At 39.7% G+C, this 23,532-nt stretch overlaps 1 protein-coding gene across 1 annotated transcript in view; it reads right to left on the bottom strand.

The window, feature by feature from the left end:
* Positions 1 to 3,290: 3,290 nt before the first annotated feature.
* The window catches only part of pds5b (PDS5 cohesin associated factor B), a 28,572-nt gene continuing 8,330 nt past the window's right edge, over positions 3,291 to 23,532 (bottom strand). The window contains exons 2-35 of the mRNA XM_014994452.2: positions 22,411 to 22,538; positions 21,516 to 21,719; positions 21,269 to 21,355; positions 20,459 to 20,556; positions 19,461 to 19,587; positions 18,641 to 18,721; positions 18,272 to 18,412; positions 16,198 to 16,313; positions 15,395 to 15,489; positions 15,020 to 15,165; positions 14,668 to 14,819; positions 13,422 to 13,535; positions 13,220 to 13,301; positions 13,076 to 13,124; positions 11,618 to 11,757; positions 11,347 to 11,462; positions 11,147 to 11,252; positions 10,904 to 11,064; positions 10,605 to 10,728; positions 10,285 to 10,443; positions 10,088 to 10,156; positions 9,877 to 10,013; positions 9,627 to 9,750; positions 8,951 to 9,155; positions 8,648 to 8,762; positions 7,779 to 7,911; positions 7,558 to 7,677; positions 7,267 to 7,329; positions 7,028 to 7,173; positions 6,783 to 6,855; positions 5,177 to 5,598; positions 5,017 to 5,097; positions 4,204 to 4,309; positions 3,291 to 4,082 (exon numbers count right to left, since the gene is read on the bottom strand). Coding sequence (XP_014849938.1) covers positions 4,050 to 4,082; positions 4,204 to 4,309; positions 5,017 to 5,097; positions 5,177 to 5,598; positions 6,783 to 6,855; positions 7,028 to 7,173; positions 7,267 to 7,329; positions 7,558 to 7,677; positions 7,779 to 7,911; positions 8,648 to 8,762; positions 8,951 to 9,155; positions 9,627 to 9,750; positions 9,877 to 10,013; positions 10,088 to 10,156; positions 10,285 to 10,443; positions 10,605 to 10,728; positions 10,904 to 11,064; positions 11,147 to 11,252; positions 11,347 to 11,462; positions 11,618 to 11,757; positions 13,076 to 13,124; positions 13,220 to 13,301; positions 13,422 to 13,535; positions 14,668 to 14,819; positions 15,020 to 15,165; positions 15,395 to 15,489; positions 16,198 to 16,313; positions 18,272 to 18,412; positions 18,641 to 18,721; positions 19,461 to 19,587; positions 20,459 to 20,556; positions 21,269 to 21,355; positions 21,516 to 21,719; positions 22,411 to 22,518 — 4,233 coding nt within the window. The 5' untranslated portion in view covers positions 22,519 to 22,538 and the 3' untranslated portion in view covers positions 3,291 to 4,049. The remainder of the gene's footprint in view (positions 4,083 to 4,203; positions 4,310 to 5,016; positions 5,098 to 5,176; positions 5,599 to 6,782; positions 6,856 to 7,027; positions 7,174 to 7,266; positions 7,330 to 7,557; positions 7,678 to 7,778; positions 7,912 to 8,647; positions 8,763 to 8,950; positions 9,156 to 9,626; positions 9,751 to 9,876; positions 10,014 to 10,087; positions 10,157 to 10,284; positions 10,444 to 10,604; positions 10,729 to 10,903; positions 11,065 to 11,146; positions 11,253 to 11,346; positions 11,463 to 11,617; positions 11,758 to 13,075; positions 13,125 to 13,219; positions 13,302 to 13,421; positions 13,536 to 14,667; positions 14,820 to 15,019; positions 15,166 to 15,394; positions 15,490 to 16,197; positions 16,314 to 18,271; positions 18,413 to 18,640; positions 18,722 to 19,460; positions 19,588 to 20,458; positions 20,557 to 21,268; positions 21,356 to 21,515; positions 21,720 to 22,410; positions 22,539 to 23,532) is intronic.

A 23,532-nucleotide genomic window follows, 5' to 3' on the forward strand; every position in this document is an offset into this window, starting at 1 on the left:
ATTTGATATCGTGTGGGTTCAAAGGGCGGCCCGCGAGCCGTTTGAGGACACCAGAATGATTTTATGTGGATGGACTTTCACTGCAGTTCAAGAATGGTACAAATTTGACCTGCCAGCAAAAAAGGCTAAAGTAGAAGGCCAAAAAAAAAAAAAAAAAAAAAAGAAATCACAAGTAATAATTGTTTTAGTAAAGAAAACAAAAACTATTTTGGGGCTGTTTGTGAATACTTTATTAGTTAAAAGATGCAGCCAGTCTGGAATCTTGGTTTTGTTACAGATTACATATCTAGTAAACTGGGTAATTGCTGAAAATATGATCAGCTATCCACTTTGTATTGCAACAGATAATGTTTAAATAAATCACAACTTCAGAGACGGTCTGTTGAGCCTTTCAAAATAATGAAATCTGGAACGTGATTGTGAAGTAGAAAGAAAAGGATACATGGTTTTCTATATTTTGGGGGGTTTTTTCTAAAAAAAAAAAAAAAATGTGGTGTGCATTTGTATTTCCTTAATTTCTCCAGCTGCAGGTCTTCATGTATACGTCTCTACCTGCTTTCCACATCAAGAGGATGAAATACTTCCTCTTTTTACTTTGCAAAATAACTAAGGCTCAGTCAGATTGAAAGGATCAGTGAACATCAATTATCTTGTCTCACTACCGATTCTAAATTTCATTTGTACTTCAACTGGACCGTTCTTACAGATAAACATGTTTTGATTTTATCGCTCCCATACGAGTAGTGTTTATTCTCATGTGTTTACCAGCCTCAACCATGTTCTGTCACTTTAAATAAAACCATCGCAATAAATTAAAACAAATCAAAATGAAAATTTAACTGCATTTCTTCTTATAAAAAAAAGATCCCTGTGTTGTTATGTGTGCACATTTTTACAAGCTGTTCTCGGTTTTATGATGTCCAAGTTTACACTGCGTGTGTTTTATGGTTTTCAGACATTTCCAGCTCAGTGAAGGTCTGGAATAATAACTGTTGTCATTTACTGCTGTAGGTTAGAAAGGCAGCAGAGCAGCACAGGAGTATAGACCTAGTCACGGATTATGACTGGGAAAAGAACACACGAGTTGTTTTCCATTCTGCAGAGGTGCTTTGGAAAATTTAAAAACTCAAGTGGAATTGCCTGCTTTAGCACGGAGAACGGGTAATTTTACAACACAGGATGAACATCATTAAGAGATGCCAGGCAGCCTGAGGGTGGGCAGTTAGTGACAGACATACACAAAGCGAATAATATCCATCAGAGCTCAGTCAGTTGCATTGCCAAAGCACACTAGCTACTTATTGGAGCTGTTGGATGGAAGAATCTACTGTATATCAACACTAAAATATACGTTGGGAAAGGAAAATCTCCAAAACTTTACCAGCAACATTTTTATTTTATTACATTTTAAGAAAGTTTCTTTGTGGTTTGGTTAAACTACATTTGTAATCTGATCTTCCCTTTTTATTATGCTTAGTATTAATCTAGTTAGTGCCTGTTAAGGAAATTAAACAGCGAGGAATTTGATACGCCGTCTTGTAAACGTTACATTATTAATGGTTTTCAAATGAACTAACAAGGCCTAAACCGGGGATTAACAGGGATAATAATTAACCATGGAGCTCCAAAATAAAAGTTCATTCTGCAAAAATGAAAGTGTCAAAAGTAAAGTGAGTTACACTTTCCTAATGGAACTCAATTAGGCATGAAAGTTATATTTCCTTAAAATTACATAGTGTAAACTACATTTAGCTATTTTAATGTTAGCATATTTGCTAGTAATTATATATTGTGAGCCAACAGGCTAATTTTCAGTTAGAGGAGCAACAACTGAACTGGTGGGCGAGGTTGATAAAGTTGGACTTGCCTTGATGGAACGACTGGGACCGGTCTCCTCGGGACGGGTTGGACACTCTTCCACTCTGCAGTTGTTCCTGCTGAGAGGTGCTGAGCAGGAGTGGGTATTCTTGGTGCCTGTATGTACACCACAGTGAACAAGAAGGTAGCCATCCTCCGCCTATGTGTGGAGGGAGAGGTCATAACAAGTGTGGTCAAGTAGGACAAGTTACCTTACCCTTTGTGGAGGGGTGAGCGCTCCGGCCCGGGACTCCGTTGTTCTGCTCAGGCACTTCAACGCTCATGTTGACAACAATAGTAATACATAGAGGATCTGAACCCGAGGATGGAGTTATTGAACTTTTGTGCAAATACTATGTCTGCTGAGGACATCTGGTGGATTCTCCAGTCAGATGGAGTTTATCTCCCACCTATGGCAGAGTTGGCTGTGGCAGCAAAGTGTTGTGTGCCTGTAACCGGCCGGTGGATACCTGTGGTGAGCGATGCCCTGTTGGGTATTTTTGGCTTGTGGGGCCCCAGAAGCAACCGACAGGTACCAGTGCTGCAAGTGGAATGTGGCTGCCGAGGCAAAAAATTTGAGGCGTGGGAAGAATTTAGCAGAGCTATTGAGGATGACTTCAATACAGCTTGGAGGAGGTTCTGGTCAGCCACCAAGCATCTCAGGAGAGGGAGATGGTACACCACCAACACTGCATGGGGATAGTGTACTGAAGATCCTGACTCAGGACATGGTGGGTTTGTGGATAGAATGCTTTAAAGACCTCCTACATCCCCTTGGCACCTGCCAGAAAGAAAATGGAGGCGAGCTTTCAAATCTGTGCTGCTGAAGTAACCAGGCTGTTAAAAAGTTCTTACATGACAAAGCCCTGGGGTGGATGACATTTGGCAAGTTTTGTTTAGCTTAGGGCAACATTAGCCTGGCCATTGCATTCCTGCAAAAACTACACTTGATCCTCATCTCTTTTCGGTGCTCCTTCTGGACTTTCTTCCATTGAGATGGATTTCTCCAGCAGATTTTCAAAAGGGCCAATCAGTGAGCAGAAGGAGAAGTTGTGAACGATGTCGATTTTGTGCACCGTTTTGTAGTTTGGCAGTGGAGGAAGTGAACAAGGCCTCTCAGTCTGTTGGCCATTCATCCAAATATTGAATTAACATTAACAGCCGTTTTCTCGTTCAGCTCAGCACTTCTCTTTGAGTTGAACTGGTGTATTACGTATGCCTCTGTCAAACGTTGGCGACTTGGTAAAAATTTGAACTTCAACAGAATCCACGTTTCTAGCAAGCAATCGTTTTTCAATAGCCGAGGGTCCAGATCCTCTGTACAGAGCAAAGCAAACAAGAGCGCTGGCTTTTACCAGGCCAGGAAAACTTTAACAAAGTCATCACTGCAGAATATGAAAGTAAGGAAATGAATGATATCAACACAAACTAAAAACAATTCAAACATTTCAGGTTTTATAGAGAATCATATTGATACAACGGGAGACGTGACTGGGTGGATGTGAAGCCAAGTTAACCAGCAGTGACAAACACGACAACCATAGCTGCTCATGACTTCCTTCTAGCAGTGAGAACAAATCTAAAAATTAAATGCACACTACAATAACATCCAGAAAACTCCACATTTGGAACATTTTATCTTTTTTTTTTTTTTTTAAAGTATTTTGCCCATGGTAAAAAAAAAACAAAAAAAAAAAAAACCGGTATTAATATACATAGCTGTAAACAAAAACATTTCATTAACAGTAAAATGACACAAATACAGTCACAAAAAGTTGAGGGGTAATCTGATTCTTTTTAAATAGCAGGAAGTTTGATAAGCAATATTGTTTCAATGGGAACATTTTTATAACAGCGGGAAAAGTCTTGACATCATCCCCCCAGTCAGCATCCAACACAACAGAACATGAACCAGACAGAAGACTATTTACAAGTGATTTTTTTTTTGTTTTCTTGATAAAATGATTTCTACCTAATGTGGCAAACATCATCACAATGCGACACGAAGCAACGATCCACAGCTGACGATGCACATGTTCTGATGTAGTGTGTACGTGGTTTATGCAAGAGTGTACACGGGTGTAACAGTAGGAGCGTAGGCATATGAAAAGTTTAAAAAGTTTAATGTCCACATGTTCTTTCCTCCTCGAATACAACTGAGACGCGTCGTCGTTTCCCCCCCACCCCACAGCTCATCTTCTTCGCCCGGTTGTCTTCTTGCGACCCTAGAAGCAGGAAAAATAATAATAATAATAATAATAAAATGATGAGAACAAAAGTTATGGATTTCTTTTAATTACTGAAAAATGATCCAAAAATGGTTGAAGTCAGCTTTTCAATAAGTACCCTTGGTGCTGGCTCATCGTCCTGCTCCTCCTCCTCTTCCTCTTCATCTTCGTCTTCATCTTCGTCATCTTTAGCAGCAGCAGCAGCTTTCGATCGCCCTCCGCGCCTGAAATACCCCACAAACCGGCCACAATTTAATGACCACAACAAAACTTTGTCATCTTTTAGAATGGCCCAGTCAAAGTCCAAACTGAACTTCAATTCAAACTCCAATGTTCACAGACACTGTACTGTCTAATCTAACTGAGTCTGAGCCAAGTTGCTAAGAAGAGTGAGCAAACATCTCAGTCTCTAGAAATCCAAACCAGGCAGAAACATACCCAGAAAGAAAACGTTTTAATTTTATGATTCACCAAGAGTCTTGCTGTACTTTCAGGAGTTTATCTTGTCAAACTCTTTTGAAAAACTATTTTTTTCACCCGTTCATTTTACAATTACAGTCAGCTTTGTGTCAGTAAAATCCCCCCAAAACAGGTTTGTGTTCAAAACAGATCAAAGTTCAAGTGGTATGAATATTTCTGTAAGGGACTGCAGTTGACATATCAAGGCGCAGAATTATGTAAAGACATTGAAATCTGCAAATTGTCAAGAGGAACATTTCACCGAGCAAATTAAATACTAATTTCTTTAAAGAGCATTCTGACTGAAGAACGCACATTAACCTAAACTTCAAGAAATCTCTATTTGTTATATGTTCCATAACGAATTTTAATTCCTGTGCAGAGCAGCTTCAGTGAGCAGCTTTGCTACCGTTGCCGCTTTGAGCTGAGAGAGCAGCGCCTGTTGGAAGGAAAGAGCTGACGTGAATCTTACGTCGGCTTCTTTGCCGCCGGCTGAGCCGATTTAGGTGGACGTCCTCTCCTCTTCTGAGGCATGGACTCTGCCGACTCTGAGCTGCTGGACAAGAAGAGTTTTAGTCAAACAAAAAGCGATGAGTTCACAGCATGCAGCGGGGAAGGTGAACCACGCGTACCCTTGTGACCGCCGTGGCGCCCTGGCTTGCCTTCCGCCCTTCGGTTTCACCTCCATGTTTTCGCTACTTTTGTCGTCGTCATCATCTTCGTCCTCGTCGTCCACCCTCTCCTCTTCTTCCTCCTCCTCCTCGTTCTCATCATCGTCTTCCTCTGGCGGAGGCGCCGCCTTTTTTCGGCCCCTCCTCCCCTTTACAGGTGTTTCCTGGTTGGAAGAGGCAGACTTCGGTGGTCGGCCCCTGCGTCCTTTCTTCGGTGGGCTGTTCTGTTCATCCTCTGGCCGGTTGTCCTCGTCCCACTGGTCCTCAGACTCGGTAGCGGCGGTGGTGTTGGCAGACCCCCTCTTGCGTCCGCGCTTTGGCTTGCTCTCCTGGTCGTCGCTGGACGTCACGCCGCGTTTGCGAGCGCGGGGCTTTTCCATGTCCTGCAAGAGAACAGAGTCATTGAGCTGTGGCAGAAAGAGGCGACATTAGATTTGAACGGGATTAACAGATCACCCAGGTGTTAAACTGGAAATACAAGGCTGCCATAACAAAAGTTTCAGTATTAATTTTAATTTTGGAGTGTTTAAAAATAAGAGGAGGCACAAAAGACCCTAGAAGTTGTTAAAAAGTATATTCTTCAGAGACATATCAAGTTTCATTCAGGTTTCCACAAAGAGATAGAAATAGATCCATCAAAAGTTATTTAAGTTTTCAACATGTCGTGTAGCATGCTGAATCTGGAAATGTTAACATCTTTTTGGAAATCTCACTGGTAAAGTGAGGATTTATATTCTCCAGAGACGGCTGTTTATTGTTAGTAATGTTAACTGATTACTGATAAACGAAAATGTTCTCATAACCTGCTTGCTCCGTTTCCATAAAAACCTGGCCTCGTCTAAATGCTTTGAATGAACTGACAATAATTTTGTGTGTCCCCCCTCCCCCAAGTGAAACCTACGTGGATTTTTGTTGCTTCCTAAGAATTATTAATTTTATTTTCAATGTAACATTGATGGTCTTGAGACATAAACTTCCTGATAGCTTACATTTAGCATGTCTCTAAGAAGACATTGGCAAACAAAACGATGTGTTTGCAGTTGGTTTTGAGACTGGAACCAGTGAGTTTGTATTTGCTCATCTTGTCTTGACTTTGGTCCAGCTGGTGTTTGCACAGCAGCTTCAAAGACTAAAACAGGGATTTATGGCTGACATCACTTAGCTGGATCCCAGAAACGAGGCGTCGACTCCTGAGCTACTGAGTCATTTCAGACAACATGTTTGTCCAGGATGACCTCCTACATGAAAAAATTGTTCTTTAAAATTTAAAACCTATTAACTCCTCAGAATAATTTAATTTCATCAGGGTTCCCCCCAGTGTATTATAAGCCTGGCGGCGGGGTTAGTAAAGCATGGTGGACCGCCTCGACCACCGGGCTTAGCAAGTTTTCTAGGGGAAACCCTGTTCATTTTATATTTTCATGGGCATTTTTTAAATAAGCAAGCCAATTAAATCTAAAAATTAAATTTCCACCTGAGAGGATTCTTACTAACCATTTCAAAATTTCTACTTTTGACTCTAAATTTGAGATATTCCCAGCAGTTTGTATAATTTCCTGGATCTTACCTTGTCAACACTGTCTGATCTCTTCAGGCTGAAATCCTCGTTTTCACTATGATCCATTTCTGTGCTGTCATGTCTGGAAGAAACAGCAACTTATTTTAGCACAAATTTTTTTTATCTGGATATTCATAAATATGTAAAAAATAATAATAATAATAATAATTTGTGCATTTTAACAACTAGAATAGGTGAATTTCTAAAACTAGAAGAGCTTCCACTGAGCAACATGCTGGTTTCATGCACCATACCTGGTTTTGCCGCGCTGCGGGGAGCCCGGATTGGATGACGAGTCGTTGTTGCTGGTCGTTTCCATACGAGAGGCTTTGCTCTGGAGCTGTTTACCCGCCGATGACAGCGGCTTGTTTACCGCGCCCAGAACGTTCGCCGACTTGGGCTTGAGATGGAAGGAAGAAATGAAAAAAGGTTTTGCTTGAGTCCAAATACAAATTGGAAAGCAACAGCAAGTTAGAGGCTTTCGCAGGCTTACTTTTCCTGGAGTGAAGAACGCTTTCATCTCTGGAGGAAGGTAATTTTTAGTGTTGCTAAAATTCTGAAACATGATAAGATACAAGTGAATGAGAGACTAAACCCGTATCAGTAAATCTTGTGGTTGTGCTCATTTCTGCATGTTAGTTAGGTGAGTTATTATTCTTTTTATTTTAAATTACAGGAAACAAAAGTAAAGGCTGCACATTTTTATGCACACTTCATTATTATATATTGACTCTGATGAAAATGAATCCAACTGGGCCTTCCCATAAGCCCCTGAGCCACTGACCTTGTCCGGTTTGGTGAAGAAGCGTGAAGGAAGCACAGGGTCTTTGGGGGACTCCAGGCTGTAGGTGGTGCTCTTTGACATGATGATGTTCATGGCTACGTCACACACTGTGTAAAGTTTCTGTAACGGAGAGGCAAACATTTGATCGACAAAATGCCTCATAAACAAAATAATTCATCAGTACTTAATGCAATCATTCACATTAGAAAAGTCATTTTTACCTCATTGGTTTTGGGATCACTGGAGGCTTGGGCGTCTTTCGTTTGCTTGATGTTTTCCACCATTTTTCTGATGAACGCATGGCTGTTGTTCTCATTCTTGGCCATGATGATCTCGAGGACGAACCACAAAGCTCTGCAGGGGAAGAAAAACAGACATACGTTCAATTGTGCATTTAACTTATTCATCAATGTCTTCAAGAACTGCAATGAATATTGGCAAACTATAAAAGTGCTACGCATTTCAGCTCAACGTTAATAACATCTGTGATGCTTGTTTAACTACAACTCGGCTCTTTCATAGCCTGAGTAGCGACTGTGGACTATGCAATGTTTTTAACAGACATAGACATAGATTGAGTTTATGTCTAAATATATAAAATGAAATAATATTTCAAATAATAAACCATGTTGTTGAGCTGGATGTATAATGAATCTGATTTCTGATTTTGAAGAGATATCAGCCTCATTTCACATCACAGTATCAACAAAGTGTTCAGACACTAACAAATAAAAAAAATAAATAAAAATTAACAATCCTACAGTTGGATTTATTTTGATATAGATCTTGATAACCTACAAATTTATTAATAACCTTTATTTTCTATGTGGAGTTTTCAACACAGTTAAACTTAAATGGGAGCTTTCATTACTCAAACTTTTACTAAAATCCCCTTTGTTAAAAATTAAAAAAAAATTAACCCCTCTACCAGGGTGTACTATAACAATATAATACTACTAATAATGATAATAATAATAACAATAGTCAATAAATAATAATAAAACCCACCCAAGAGAAAACAACTTCTATCCTGTATGTACTTATTAATCAAATTTTGCAATCCCTAACAACTGTATTAAATCTGACTTACTCTTTGATTTCTTTCAGCTGCTCAATGTCCTGAACTTTAACGTAATCCGGGTCGTGAGCCAGAAGGTGGATGGTGTAGGGAACCACATACTCCGGTAGAAGAGACAACAACTTGTCTGTTCCAACACAAACTCAATATTACTTCACTTACAGCAAACTGATTAGTTTTCTTTTTAGTAATTTAGCAGGTTTATTAAAATCCTACATTTGAAATACTTAAATAATATTAAGATCGCTTTGGAGTACTGTTACTAAGTAACAAGAAAATCTGGTGTAAAGCGTTCAGAGGGTTTAAGTTCTGTACCGCTGATGGCCGCGTGCTGCTTCAGATACTCTCGCCTTATGTTGACGTTTTTCACCAGGCACTGGCGAGCGTGAGCTCTCCTCTCCTTGACGGGGTCCTTGGCACACAGAGCGAACACGGCCATGTACTCCAGAGGCAGGCGGAGGCGGCAGAGGCCTCGATGAAGCTTCTGGGCGAAACACTGTCGCACCTGGTAGCACTCATCCTGCCAGATCAGGTGGAGACGAGAGGGAAGGTGAGAGGATATTGCAACAGGATTCAGGTGGTAAAATAATAGGGAAGAAGAAGGAGGAAGAAATGAAAATGTTTTAGGAACAGAGCAGGAAGGAGGTGGAAGAAAAATGGCAACATGAACTTTAAGGTTCCTACAGAGTCTTCATTCTCAAATGTCAAGGTTCTCTCTATCTATTAAACCATTTTATATAGAAAAGATGTGCAATTTATTGAACTGATGGATGAGTTCTGGATCGAGTGATGGACATCCATCCTGGAAAGCACATTAACCAATTTCGAGAATTATCCAGACTCCGCAGGAATATTTAACACATCTGACCTGGCATGTTTATCATTTCAACACAATGTTTTCTGAATAGAAAACCTTTAAAAAAAAAATAAAAATAGCTTCCACAGTCTGATGAGACTTTACACAATCAGAAGGTTCAGAGGAAGTTCTCACATTGATGACGAGAGCACACAGCTGATACTGCTCCAGGGTGATGATTTCATGATAGCAGGGCTCCTGAGCCAGCTTCAGGAGGGCGCACGCTGCTGCCAGCCGCAGCCTCGACATGTCTGGTTTACTAGCGGGAATAAAAGGAGGCAGTGGAGATGAGAGGCAGTAAGGAGTGATCTATCCTTTCACAGGTATGTTTAAAGACTAAAGCCTAAAAGCGCTCGTTGAGAGGGAGTGATTTTATTTTACTTACCCCATCCTGCCCTGCTCGGTTAGATCGCCGTCGCTGTGCAGGATAGCAGTCAGCATCCTCAGGGTGGAGTTGCCCGATTTGCTTTGGTTGTTCTTCACTCCCAGCAGCCATCTCACCATCAGCTTGATGCCCTGGATCTGAACGGAGGACGGAAAACGCTTTATTTCTCCTCTGCAGGAGCAGAAACAACAGACTGAGGTTCACCACTGACCTTAGCCATCGTCTCTGGAGACACTTCATCATCAGAAACCCAAAGTTTGGTTGTTTTCTTGCCTGGGATCTACAAATAAAATAGATTTCATCATCAGCTTAATTTACAAACTATAATAATCTTTGCTTCTATGATAGACATAACAAAAAGCAGCAGCATGAATCTGGAGGATAGAGAATATATATATATATTTGTACCCTGTCGTTCATGAGCAGATCCTTCACAATGAAGTTGGCGACTAGAGATTTTAGCGGCGCGGCGAACTGCTCTGGGGCCAGCTGGGCCAGGTGACCCAGGGTGGTCAAAGGAGTGATGAGCTGCTCCAGGTTTGCAGGGTCCAGACTTTTGTGCAGGGGCTGAAAACAAAAGAATAAAAAAACAAAAACACCACATTTGAAAATTCTCTATTTAACAGTGGTTGAGCACATTTTCACTGAATCAAGAGGGGAAAAAAGCTGCTGGTCTCCGTATTTCACAGTTTTCAGTTTCATGGAACAGAGTTGAAGCACAAACTGACCTCAAAGATTTGGGCAAAGTGTGTGTCCCTGTTGGTGAACATCGCATTGATGCAGTGGATGGCATACTTGGCCTGACGAGGGGGGCCTCTCTTAGCTTTGGTTTGCAGTACCTGCAGTAAAACACTAGGAGGAGCAGCAGGAGAACGCCATTAGAAACTGGTAAAGAACTAGTTGAAGTCACAAAAAAACAGAATTACATCCTGTACACATTTCACTGAAATAAATGAAGCCCTGGTGGGGCTGCCTGGATTGTGTTTTATTTTTATAACATGAATAAAATGTGGAAACAAAAACGTACGATTTGATGTGAGGGAAACTCTCTTCCATCTTGTTGCCTGTGTTCTTGAAGATCTGCAGAGCAGCTTCTGCCACTTTTTCATCATCCATCTTCAGACAGCTCAGCAAAGACTCAAACGTCTCTGCAGAGTGGAATGACACCGGATGTGTGAAGGACAGCACCTGTTTAGGAAACAGAAAAATATTCATTAACAGTCAGCAGAATTTGTTTTAATTCAGAATAGGATGAAGTTTGAGTTTTTACCTTCAGCAGCTCCAGTCCTGCCCTGATCGCCTCTTCAGTTGGAACGCCCTCCTCTTCATCGTCAGCCGTCCCATCAATAGATTTGTTTACCTGTTTTATTAAAGCACTGAAGAGATGAAGATAAAGATGAGAAATGAAATGTTTCCCCCTGACATTTTTCTAAAGAGATGACGTGAAGCTGTCTTTTCCCAGCTCTGTACCTGATGGACTCGGTGTCGATGTGTACAGGAGCGATTCTCTCCAGCAGGAATTTGACCATTTCCAGGAATGGATTACTGGGCTGCTTGGGGCTTCCGAGCTTTTTAGTGATGTCTCGCTGATGAAGATGACATTTATTAAAAAAAAAAAAACGTACAGCACGAACATGCCTGTGCTTTTGTGATTTTTTTTCAACATGCTAGATATACAATTTGTTTGATAATGGCCAAAAAAACAAACGCATGCAGTGACTGGACGACGTCGCAGACTCACCACGCAGACTTCAGCCTGCTTGCAGGAGCAGGTGGGGCTGACCAACGTCTCCAACTGATCCCTTATCCGCTCGTCGTCCTCCAGGACCTGAGCCAGCTTCTTCACAAAGTCCTGAGCTTTGCCCGGGTCTGGAAGGTTTCCTATACACACACAAACAAACAAACACGCATATAAAGCATGTTTTAAACAATGAAGTAGACCTGAAGCAGACCCGTTTCTTCTTTTAAATATGTGTTAATAAAACACAACTCTACTACATAAGTTTTCCACATCTGTGTATGTTACAGCAACAAACTTGCACATATTTTGTTATTTTACATAATAGACCAGATGGAAGTAACAAAAAAAAAAGGAAGAAGAAATTATTAATATTTTTTAAAAGTCTTCTGGACAAGAGATTTTACATTTTTGCCTATTTTTGTTAGCAAATGGGGTCCTGTTCTGTCACATTAGACAGAGAACATCAGGAAAAATGTAACTCGACAGAATTAATTTGATTTAAGTCTGAACTTTGAATCATTGCATTTCATCTCTGACTGCATGTTTAAGGTCGTTTTTCTGCTGGAAAACTAATCTTTGCCTCATTATCAAGTTTTTTTGCATCAGATTATCCAGAACTGCCAACAAATCTTGTTCCTGCTGCAGGAAAAGAATCACACAGCATGATGCTACCACCTCTGTGTGTTATAGCAGGTAAGGTATGTTGGTAGAGATGTGTAGGTTTAGTTTTACACCAAGATTAGCATTTTACAAGCCAGTCAGCGTTTTGCAATAAGTTTGCGTTTGGCTTTATCTTCTGATTTTATGTTTGCAGCGTGTGGCTCTCTTCTTACCACTTCATTAATGTTCAACAAAAATCTAAGGCTGTCACAGAACAGCTGGATTTATACTTATGTTTAATTATACACTAGTTACTAACAAGGTGGCTTAGGAAGGCGAGTGGTTCCGCTTGAAATTATTTAGGGCTATGAAAGTAAAGGGGATTGAATACACATTTCAACATTTTTGTAAAATAAAATCATCTTTTTATTAGTCTTTTGCGTAAAATCTCAATAAAACACATTTGAGTTTGTGGTCATAAGGTGACAACGTGGAAAAGTTAAAGTAGTATGAATGCTTTTACATAGTGTTGTGCAGCCATGGGAGAACTAGCGTCCTGCTCAGTCGCTGCTGCAGAGATTTGTAGGATATAAGTTGGCCAAGTCAACTGGTAATCAATCAAAGGATTGATTAAATCCGTTGATTTAATCAATCCTTTGATTACATTACAAATCTCATTTGAAAACTACATATTCTTCATTAATCATTATTTTCAGTACTTTGTCTTGTATTCCAGCATGCGTTGCCATGGCTACGCTCTATTATTTGTTTTCCAAGACAGCCTGTGGGTACTTCATGCGACATCGCCGCAAACACCATGTTGCAGTGGAAACTTGTGACTTCGAAAAGATGACTTACTTGTGATCACCATGACTTTGGCAAATACAGCCTTACTGGATGCCTCCGACTGGCAAGAAGTGGAAAAACAGGAACAAAAACATGATTCAGAAACACCAAACAGGAAAATGTCGGCCAGTAGATTACAGTGCTCTGCAGAAGTACCTTGGGTTTTTTGATCAGGTCCAGCAGGTCTTTGACATGGTTTCTCAACATGTTCTGGCACTTCCACATCTCATTTAAAGCTCTGCAGGGGACACGTGAGGAGAGCAATGTTTAAGTTTGCAAGTAAATTACACAATAAAAGGTCGTACAAACATATTATCTGGTCTGATAAGTTGTTTTAAAGCAACTTAAAAACACTTACTTGACAGCGTTTGTGTCCAACGTAGCGTAAAGGTAATAGAGACACTTCATCCTCTCAGTGGTTTCCAGGTTGAAAGGAACCATGTACTGGGCGAAAACCCGCTCCACCAGCAACCTGACGATACAGGAAGTGAGTTCTAAGATTTAGATTATAACAAGTGCTCTAATAAAAACTGATCATTAAAGTAAATACGTAAAAAAATAAACCCCAGCAATTTCAACAGTTTAAAATATGATCAAGTCAACTTTCATTTTTTGTATTAAGGAAGAATTTTAACCACAAAACATAGAAAAAACCCAAAGAAAACATTGTGCTGCTCAGTGTTTGTAAAACCTTCCCCTTCCCCGCAGCCTGTCACAGTGAAGACGCTTCCTGTTGGCAGCTGATCAGCTCTCCAAGCGATAACCAAACAGACGTTCTGTGGTCTCATCGCAGAAGCTTTTCTTTTTTTTTTATTCCCTCAATATAACGGTTGGTTTTACAGCACATGCAGCTTCTTCAGCTGGAGCCGGAGACATTATGAAACCCCACAGAGAGGTGAGCGCTTTATGCTGAGCATGTGTAGGAGGATCAAGAGTAATGCATTTGACGCTCCATTTTAAGGAGAGCATGCTCCACTTCTGCCTTCTGGCTGTTTAAAGAAAAATAACACAAGAAGAAATAAACCAGCTTTACTATATTATCTGTTTTATGGCTACATGAGGACGTCTGGAGGCAATAAAACTTTCATTTCATTTCCTCCCGCTTGTAAATTCAACCTCCAGCCGTGAAGCTGCAGTTCACTAAAAAAAGGGGTTTGCTCGACGGATTCCAAAACTGACTTAAGAGTTTTATTTAAATGTTTTCTGATTATCTACAATACAAAACACTACAAATATGCATGTTGTTAGAATGCCTTAGATATCAGTGGCGACATGTATGCCCATTTTCTTCTTTTCTCTCTTTCTCATCCATGTTTCCAATATTCTGTGACCTTTGGCTCTTTATTCAATGTAATTTGTATCCTGTGGGAGCAGCATCTGCTGTGAGACTGTCCAACCCCAAATAAACAAAACAAAAAATGTAATTCTTATTTTTAGTGTTTAGGGAGTACTTGCATTATTATGCCATTTTTATATTTGTGGCAAATGGTCTGAAATGATTGTATAAAATACAATACTATAAAAACAACATATTGAATTCCACACTTTTCCAGACTGGGAAGGAACCCTGAACTTTTTATATGAGAACAAGGAAGCAGTGGAACCTGTCATCAATGCTGTTCTGGTAGTAGATATGAAGCAGTTTGTCTTTAATCCAGGATATCTGCTTGGAGGCCTCCCGGCCCCCCTCTCCTTGTAGCGAGTATTTTCTGTAGATCGATGCGAGGCCCATCATGGCTTCCTTGCGAACGCGCCACTGAAGACAGCAGGACAGAAATAAAAAACAGTGATCAACATTGTGAAAAGTAAGATGTGGATTTTGGCAGCAAAGTTGGAATATGCAGAAAATATCACAAAATGGATCCAACAGCAGCTTTTAAAAAGACCCAAATTACCACTAATGTGGAGATTGTTTCCTTGAGCCATTTAAGCCGATTTTTATGTTTTCATACTTACTCTCTTGTCCAAGGTTCTCTCCTTTACAATATTTAATAACGCGTCATTGACTAGGGACAAGTCTTTCTTTGCTGCGGTTACTATAGAGACGATGACATCATGGCGGATGGCCTCCTCGGGGTCATGTGATCTGACCCGCAGGTATTCTGGGGAAGAAAACAGAAAAATGAGTGAGATACATCAGAATAGCAAAAATTCTGCCTGATTTATACAAATAATAACCTTATTTTTGTTTAACAGCTGCTTGTAAATTGTTGAGATTGTTTAATCGCTAAGGAGTCGTAAAATTTATAACGACTGATCTATGAACCGTCAAATTATGACTCCAGCAAATGTCCAACTTTCTAAACGTGTGTATGATTTATAAAAATGTACCTGTGAGGTCTTTGGCCAAGTCTGGATGGTTCATGAGACAGTGACTTGCAAACTTCACACACTCTAGCCTGATAGGCACGTGGATGTCATTAAACCTTTTTGGGAAAAATAAATTCATGTTAAAATCAACACATTTAAAGAGGAAGCAGTCAGTCAACTCAAAAACACACAATTCTGTCAAGTATTGTACAAAATGGGGGTTCAAAAACTTGAACAGGTTTATTTAAAACTTGTTGGCATCTACTGAGCTTCCAATTATGGGTCGAGTGAAGATTTTTTTTAATAACTGACGGAAGAGTTATAATCCAGATTTCATAAAAATTCCAGATTTGAAAGTGAAATGATCTCGTTAAGCACCTCAGTGTTTTCCAAATGTGTACAGTGGTGTGGAAAATGTTGGCTCTCTTCCTGACTTCCTTTTTTTCCATGTTTATCACATTTAAGCATTTCAGAGCATCCCACCAGTTAGTCATAAACGACACAAAATGCAGCTTTGAAATGAAAAACCCAAACCAACACAGCCATGTATGAAAAAAAAAAAAAAGGAGATCAGGAAAGGGGCAAACACTTTTTCATGTTACAATTATAAATGTCAAAGTGTTTTATTGGGATTTTATTAAATCATCTCTAAGTTAAAACTTTCTAGAAACGCTTTTTTATGCAATCTCAGATGTAAAACTTTTAGGAAAGGCCTCCAAAGATTTTGCCCCAAAATTAGTTGAACAATGTTTCACACAACATGAACAAGCGTACAAAAAATATTCTAAATGGCTTATAATAGATGACAACAGATTTAGTTTTACCTGCCGAGGTAACACTGCCAGAGCGGTTTGTTCTGTGCTGCCAGCTCAGAGTCTTTGGCTCCAAACATCTTTGCAAGCAGCTTCACCACCTGCAGCCTTTCGTCGTTATCATTACTCTGCAAAGACAGGAAGGGAGAGAAAAATGATGCACAAAAACTGGTAATGTCGATTGGATAGACTTGCCGTGTCATTAGGAGCTTTATTAGACGCATAACCATTTTCATAAAGAAAAGGGATGCAGGCCCATTTATGTAAATGCTGATTTCAGGCAGAACAAACAGCGCAAATGAATTTATGTATAAGAAGCCGGGACAGGGGAAGAAAAGCAGCAAGGAGAGAAATAAGTGGAGGAAAAAAAAACAATAAGAAAGTGATGAAATGTGGAAGAGAGAGCAGAGTGGGAGCCGAGTCTGTGGCGGACAGATTTTATCACGGCTATTATTTCTAAGGAGACAGCAGTGATCTACACTCCCTCAGTAGAGTTAATGAGCGTTATCCATCAGCGCGACGCCTTTATGAGACACTGCGGAGGCAACATAATGCTGACTGGATCACTGCTTTATCTCAGAAATATGAATCAACAAACCTGAAAAAAACAAACAAACTAAATGCTAAATGAATGCAGGTTTTTAGCTGGCAGTGTAAAGAAGCTGGAATCAGTCTGAGCAGAACAGAGACTTTACAAGCATAAAACCTGGATTTACTTAAAACTACCTTGAAGAGAGCAGCTCCATGTGAAGCAGAGAGATTTTATGACTATTTGTGATCCAGTTGTGGAACTAGAAGCTCTATATTCAGCAGTGTTCAGACTACACACAGTAACGGTTGCAACAATACATTTAAAAATAGGGAAAAAAAGGTCAAAAAAATTTAGAAAAAGGAAATACAGGCATCCATAAAAAAAGCAATTTTCAGAATTTAGTTTTTTCAAATTAAGCAATATTTGATCTTTTTTAACAATAGCCCTGAAAAACCTCTTACTTGGACACCCTGAAACAACATTCAGGTGTGAGCATCAAGGGCAGTTAAAGTGCATCCTGCTTACTAAATACACTACTTAGCCAAAAAAGTGCCACCACAGAAAAAACAACAACTAAAAAACACTTTCTAATATGTTGTTGGGCCACTTTAAAGTTTGATCAGAGCACACACTCGCTGTGGCATCATTTGGATAAACTGCTGCAATGTCACAAGATTTCCTTCCTTCTGACTTTGCATTTATTTTACACCAAGGCCTTGTGTCAATAATGGGGAGTCCGACAACAGCAATGGGCTTAAGGTTCGGACTGCCTGATCCATTTTTCCACCTCCAATGGTTCACCACTTTTCTTCCGTTTATTTTTAATAATGCATTAGGCAGTTCTTAACCCAGTTTTGATAGTTCCTGCTCCACTAATCTGGAACAAACCATCAAAAAACGGCAAAACAGCAGAAACAATGAGGTCCTCTGAAATGTGGCACACAAACTTGACCCATCTCAACAGAAACATTTTCTCCATCTCCATGGTCACTTTTTGTGTCTTCCTACAAGGCTGTTTCAGAAATGAGAAGCTACACATTGCATCATCTCAGGTTCAATAACTTGAGATAGTTGCTCATGCAGTAATTATCCATAAGGAGGCCTGGAGCTATTTTCCGAAGTTAGATCCAAGTGGCAACTTTTGGCAAGGCAGTGTGTTCTGTTTGCACTCAGAGCTTTCACAGCATTGCACTTAGATTGAAATAGCAGAAGAAGAAAAAAGTCCTGCATCAAAGTTGATGACAACTGCGATTTGATGTATTGTTCAGCAGCAGAGCCTATGCTCCTTTCTTGCAACAAATGAACACATCAACCAGCTATGGGTGACTTATAGTGGTTTGACTGCATCTCTCAGTTTTAGTACTCCTCTGTCAGAAAGAGCAACAGTTCTGGAAGCAGAAACAAGGACTGGCTTCAGGCCAATAGTCGAAATTCAGACGACAAGAATCCCAAAAATGTGTAATGGAAAATCTCCTTTAGCTGCTACTCAACTTCTATTGAAGCTGAAAGGTTTTCCTCTATTATAAAGCCCAAATACTACAGTTCAGAATGTACCTTGAGTTTAAACTCCAGCTGAGGCAGCACAGAGAGAAGCAGATGGCTGTCTATGTTGTAAAGTTCCAGGATGAGATCAAACACATGTTCAGACAGATCACTGACTGACGTCTTTCCCAGCATCAGCACCTGGTTGAAGAACTGGAGGGAAAGAAAGGGGAGAGATGAATGAGAGAGTTCAGGTCCAGTCAGTTTATATTTATAATTAAATGTAAATATCACAACTACAAAATATGATAATGTGACGCTTTGATCATTCATACATATAAATGAATCAAATTGTTTAAAATTGATGTTTTAAAGTCTTTTTCAGCATGTAAACAATCGAATTGCGTCCACAGTGCAGCCAGAAACAACAAAATATCTTACATTGGTGATGTAAGGTTCGATAGCTTGAGCGGTCCTCTTCAGCAGAGCTTTGGCCAGGTCATAAGCCTGTTTATTCAAATTCTAAACAGACAAAGAATAAACAAAAAAAATATGATATTAAATAAATATCTAGAAAGTTACAGGTGAATATGTAGCAAAAGGATGTCTGCTTCTGCAGGAAAACGTCAGCTGCTTTACCGCTTCTCACCTGCAGGGGTCTCACTGAACAGCAAGGTATGGAAAACTAAGACGTATCACAGTCAGTCAAGTTTAGCAGCCTCCCTGCTGTCTCTAGTTGGGTCAATAAACCTTGGACACTGTATGAATTTGGGAGATTAATTACAGAAGCTGTGCACCATATTGCACCAGACAGTTGGGTTCACTTCAATGCTCTGCATCTGACGTTATTCAGAAGGCTCTCATCTAGAGACAGCCTCATCCAGCAGAACTAATGAGAAAGATACTTCTCATTTATAAGTATCCTACTGAAATCAAACATTACTTCATTTGCATACGAGTTGTATGGTTTTGTCTGGGAGTTTCAGCATGTCAATAGCCCTCTGTTGTGATTCTGCAACAATAAAATCTGAGAGAAAATCCTTTTTTCCTACATTTGTTCCATTTTCGAAATGTGGAGGCAGAAGCCATAGAAACTATGATGCATTCGGGTTGTGGAAAGTAAATTATTTGTCCAGCCACCATAATAAACTTTGTGATTTGACGAATCGCATGTGAACTTGTCCTGCTATCCCTATTGCACCTAAAACTATGTTGATACTGAATAAGTAAAGCACTTTGAGTGCTGCACACATGCACACACCTTATGCGCCGGCACCAGGTTGACTAAAACCGTGTCCAGCAGCTCCTGCGACACCGTGTCTCCCTCACAGATGATGGAGCTCATCAGGTCCACCATATGCATGTGCACTTTCTGGTTGTGGCCGTTGCTATGAAGAGAAGACAGAGAACATGAGAGCACGACATAAACCGAATCTTTTACTTACTTCTGAACTTCTCCCCCCCAATTTCATGAATCTAATCACATTTTTACTTTAAAAGTAATACATTAATGAGCAAATGAGGGCTAAATGTCAAGAACATTTTGACATGTGGGCTTATTGGGAGCTCAAACTGCTGAATCCCTCATCAGAATAAACATAAAACTACTGTTTCAGTCTAACTGGGTATAAAGCCGCCATTTTGCAACATTAATCTGTAACTACTTTAAAGCATGTCATGACAGAGATTTAGCATTATTTGCAAAACAAGAAACGCTTCCTATGTTTAAAGATGCTCTGATTACACAGAGGGGTGTGCATACTTGCATCTCAGCAGGAGGCCAAGCTTGTTCCCCTGATTTGTATCTCAGCGAGGAGATTTCTACAGCCATTAGCTTCTATTCAGCACAAGTATCACTTTCAAGCACACACACGCGCACGCACGCACACACACACACACAGAAATGTGCAAGAGCTACACTCACTAACGACTTCTAATAATATTTTAAATGAAAAAGCAGTCTTTACATTTTTCCAAAACAGGACAATTTGTAGTATTGGCACAACCTTGACACAGGCAGACACCTTTTTTCCCCTTCCACTGGCAAAAAGCCAGATCCAGAGCTGCAGAATTGAGCCCTCAAGGTTGTGTTCAGCAGAGTGAAATTGAGAGGGGGGTGTTGGAGGGGTGGAGAAGCGGAGGGGGCACCAAAAGAGAAACATCTAGACTGCTACTGTGCCGCTTGCAAACGGGGCAGCAGAGGCTAAAAACAGACAAAAACTAAAAGCTGATGGCGGCGACTTTTAATCAAGGACTTACTTTATGACCTGGAAGAGCGTTCTGTAAAGCTGGGTGAATATTTCATTGCTGTCTTCAAGCTCAAAGCAAATGTTGTAAGATTTCACCCAAGCTATGTTCTGGACAAAAGGAAGAAGAGGTTTGATGTTAGGAACACAATCCCGAGAATCAAGGTTCCTCCTCATTTTTCAATTCCAGGTTTTTCCTAATTAGCATCCATCTCAGCACAGTTTAGAAATAAAACAGCACAATCAATTTCATACTGAAATTTATTTTGAAGTCGGACTTCAAAACAATAAACCCTACAAAAAAAAAAATCACATTACGGAGGGATTGATGGAACATAAATGGATGAATAAATGAAAGAAATATAAATGAGTGATTGTTTTCATATTGCTAAAATCTGAAGCAAATTGTAAAAAAAAATGGACACAATTTAACCTCCTAAATTAGGACAAAAAAAAAAAAAAAAAAACTAAGTAGTAGATTTCAGCAAATGTTGGTTTGTATTAGCTTTGACCAACATGTAAATTTGAATGATTTGTTTTTCTGCTATCAATTATTTTTGACAACCTTAACACCAACAACAATAAATATGTCAATACATCAGTTTGCTTTTAGTTGACCCAGAAGAGAAATTTGGGTCTAGTGAAATGCATGCAATATATAAAATTCCTATCCATTTGTTGTTGACAACCTCTGCTTCATTAAGGAGTTTATTCTTTTATAATTATCTCCTTAAAACCATTAGCATTGAAACAGCTAAAATTAAAAATGTATTTTCAGAGCAAATGGTAAATGTTGCTACTGCAGCAAAGAAGAGCCACATACCTCCAGTAAGTAGAAGTATCTGTTGAACTGAGCGCTCTTCGTGTCCTCCAGTCCTTTAAGCTGTCGTGTTATGAACATAAAAATGTCCTACAACACAGAAACAAATACACAATGATTCCGACTGGCAGCTGGAAATATTAGTAAAAGGCTGAATGGTGGAGAAACCTGAATAAACAAAAATGAACAGAAAGAAGTGTTTGAATAGTAAATGCTTCGATGTGGCACAACAAAACCTTCGTCCTCACACCTTGAGCTTATCTGGAGAGGTGTAGGGAGCTTCTGGAGCATAAATCCTGAATATGTCTGCTAAGCAGCAGGCCACCAGCAGCCGCACATCTTTGTCTGGGTGTTTGAGGAAGAAGTCTGAGGCCAGGTGAAGGGCCAAGTTCAGGTAAAGCTCCTTTTCCTCCTCAGAGTCCTGGTCCATGTCCATGAAGGTCTTCACAACCATCTGGGTAGCAGGTCAAATGTAGAACATGGAGAGAAAGCAATGAAAACCAACAAACAATTGGCTTTGCTGAGCAGACAAACAGAGAATCAGGTGCACATCTTTTTAGTATGAGCTTATAAAAGTCATTTGTAATAATTGCTATGGCCTTTTATGTTGAATTTCTGTAAATCCGTAATTTCTATCAATTCAGTTGATAGAATACACTTAAGTCAGTTTAGAACCAAAATCTGTAAGTTTTATTTGAAATTGTTTACATTACTTTGATAACTTTTAGACCCTCCTATTAATTTAAATGATTAAGAACAAACCGGATGGCGAGATGGAGGTCCTTTTGTTTAGCAAATGTCGGGTGTGATGACAGGTTTTTGTAAAATTATTTTTTCTGACCACTTTTTGAACTTGAAATTTCCGATTAAGTTAACTTTCATTTTCAGCTAAGTTGTGAGAGATTTTTAGTTATTGTTTTGTCTATATTTGTGCAAGAAATGCGTTTTTTTTTTTTTTTTTTTTTTAAACAAGTCAGAAGTGTGTGCAAGAACCAAACCACTTGTTGCCAACCACGGCCTTTCTTGGAAATTTTTGATTTTGGAACCTAGAAAGGCCGAGACAATGATGGTTTCTCCATCTTAAAGAAAAGCATTCAATCATGCAGGGAGGCCATAAGCAAAACACAGCAGGGAGAAACACTGACCTTGAGCCTGCGGACCATTTCCTCTTTGGAGATTTTGTCAGAAATCTCCTTGACCCCCGGAGGGTAGGTCACCTTCCCATCTGTGGCTCGAGCTTTAGAGTGAGCCATCCTCTTTAGCTCTTCACTGCCTGGAGATGGAGAGGGAAGGGATTGTATTAAACCAGAGGAGAGCGCTGCAGCAGGTGTGACAGAGACCAATGGACGAGGAAAGGAAAGCCTTGAGAATAACGTTAGCATGGAAACCAAGAATATCCTTTGAACTCTTTAAAGCTTTCCAAGAAATCTGCAGCAAAGCAATCACTGAAATATTCAACAAGGTATTCATAGCATGGTAATGGCTTTTCTACAGGCTTTCAAAGTCCAGGATGGAACGGCTGCATTTAGAGAGCAAGGCTGGATTTCACTCAGCGCTGATAACATTGTACTCCACATATCACCACCAGTCTGGGAATAGAAATGATCGTAGCTTTTCATATGAAAGGAAAAAGATCTGACTGGAAATTTAGTGTCCCGCTTATGGATACGTCGATAAGACGTGTTTTTCAGCCTTTATTACATTACATTGCAATTGTCTCAATTTATTTGTTAATTTCCTCTTTCATTTATATTTTGCTCTAATAAGACAGACCGACTTGTGCTGTTTTTATAGCATTTTACTCGATTATCCTCCAGATCTGAAGACATTACAACGACTACGGATGGGCAATAAATTCTCCCAGAGGGCCACATGAGTAACTATAATTCTATTGTACGAGGTCGTAAGTTTAATGTTTATTAACAATCATTATAAACCCTCTGAAATTTGTTTTTATTTTTACTGCAAATAATTAAAGTTTATATTTCAGTGTATGTCAATAAGATCAGTAACAAAAAAAGGATCATTTATAATTATGTTGATTCAATATTCAGTAACAGCGTCAAAATTGCATTTTCTATACGGTCTGCCGCAAAGGTTTCCCTCACGAATCAGTTTGTATGTGCAGAGCTATTTAACTGAGCCCCATTTTTACGTTTCTGACCTAAAAACAAACCTGACCACAGCTATCGACTGAGCAAATGACAAACGCCATCAGTTACCTACACATTATTTCTACATTTTAACCTAAAATGTAGAAATAATAT

The sequence above is a fragment of the Poecilia mexicana genome, unplaced genomic scaffold (genome assembly GCF_051168715.1).
Source record: "Poecilia mexicana isolate PSO_F unplaced genomic scaffold, ASM5116871v1 scaffold_14, whole genome shotgun sequence".
Taxonomy (NCBI): domain Eukaryota; kingdom Metazoa; phylum Chordata; class Actinopteri; order Cyprinodontiformes; family Poeciliidae; genus Poecilia; species Poecilia mexicana.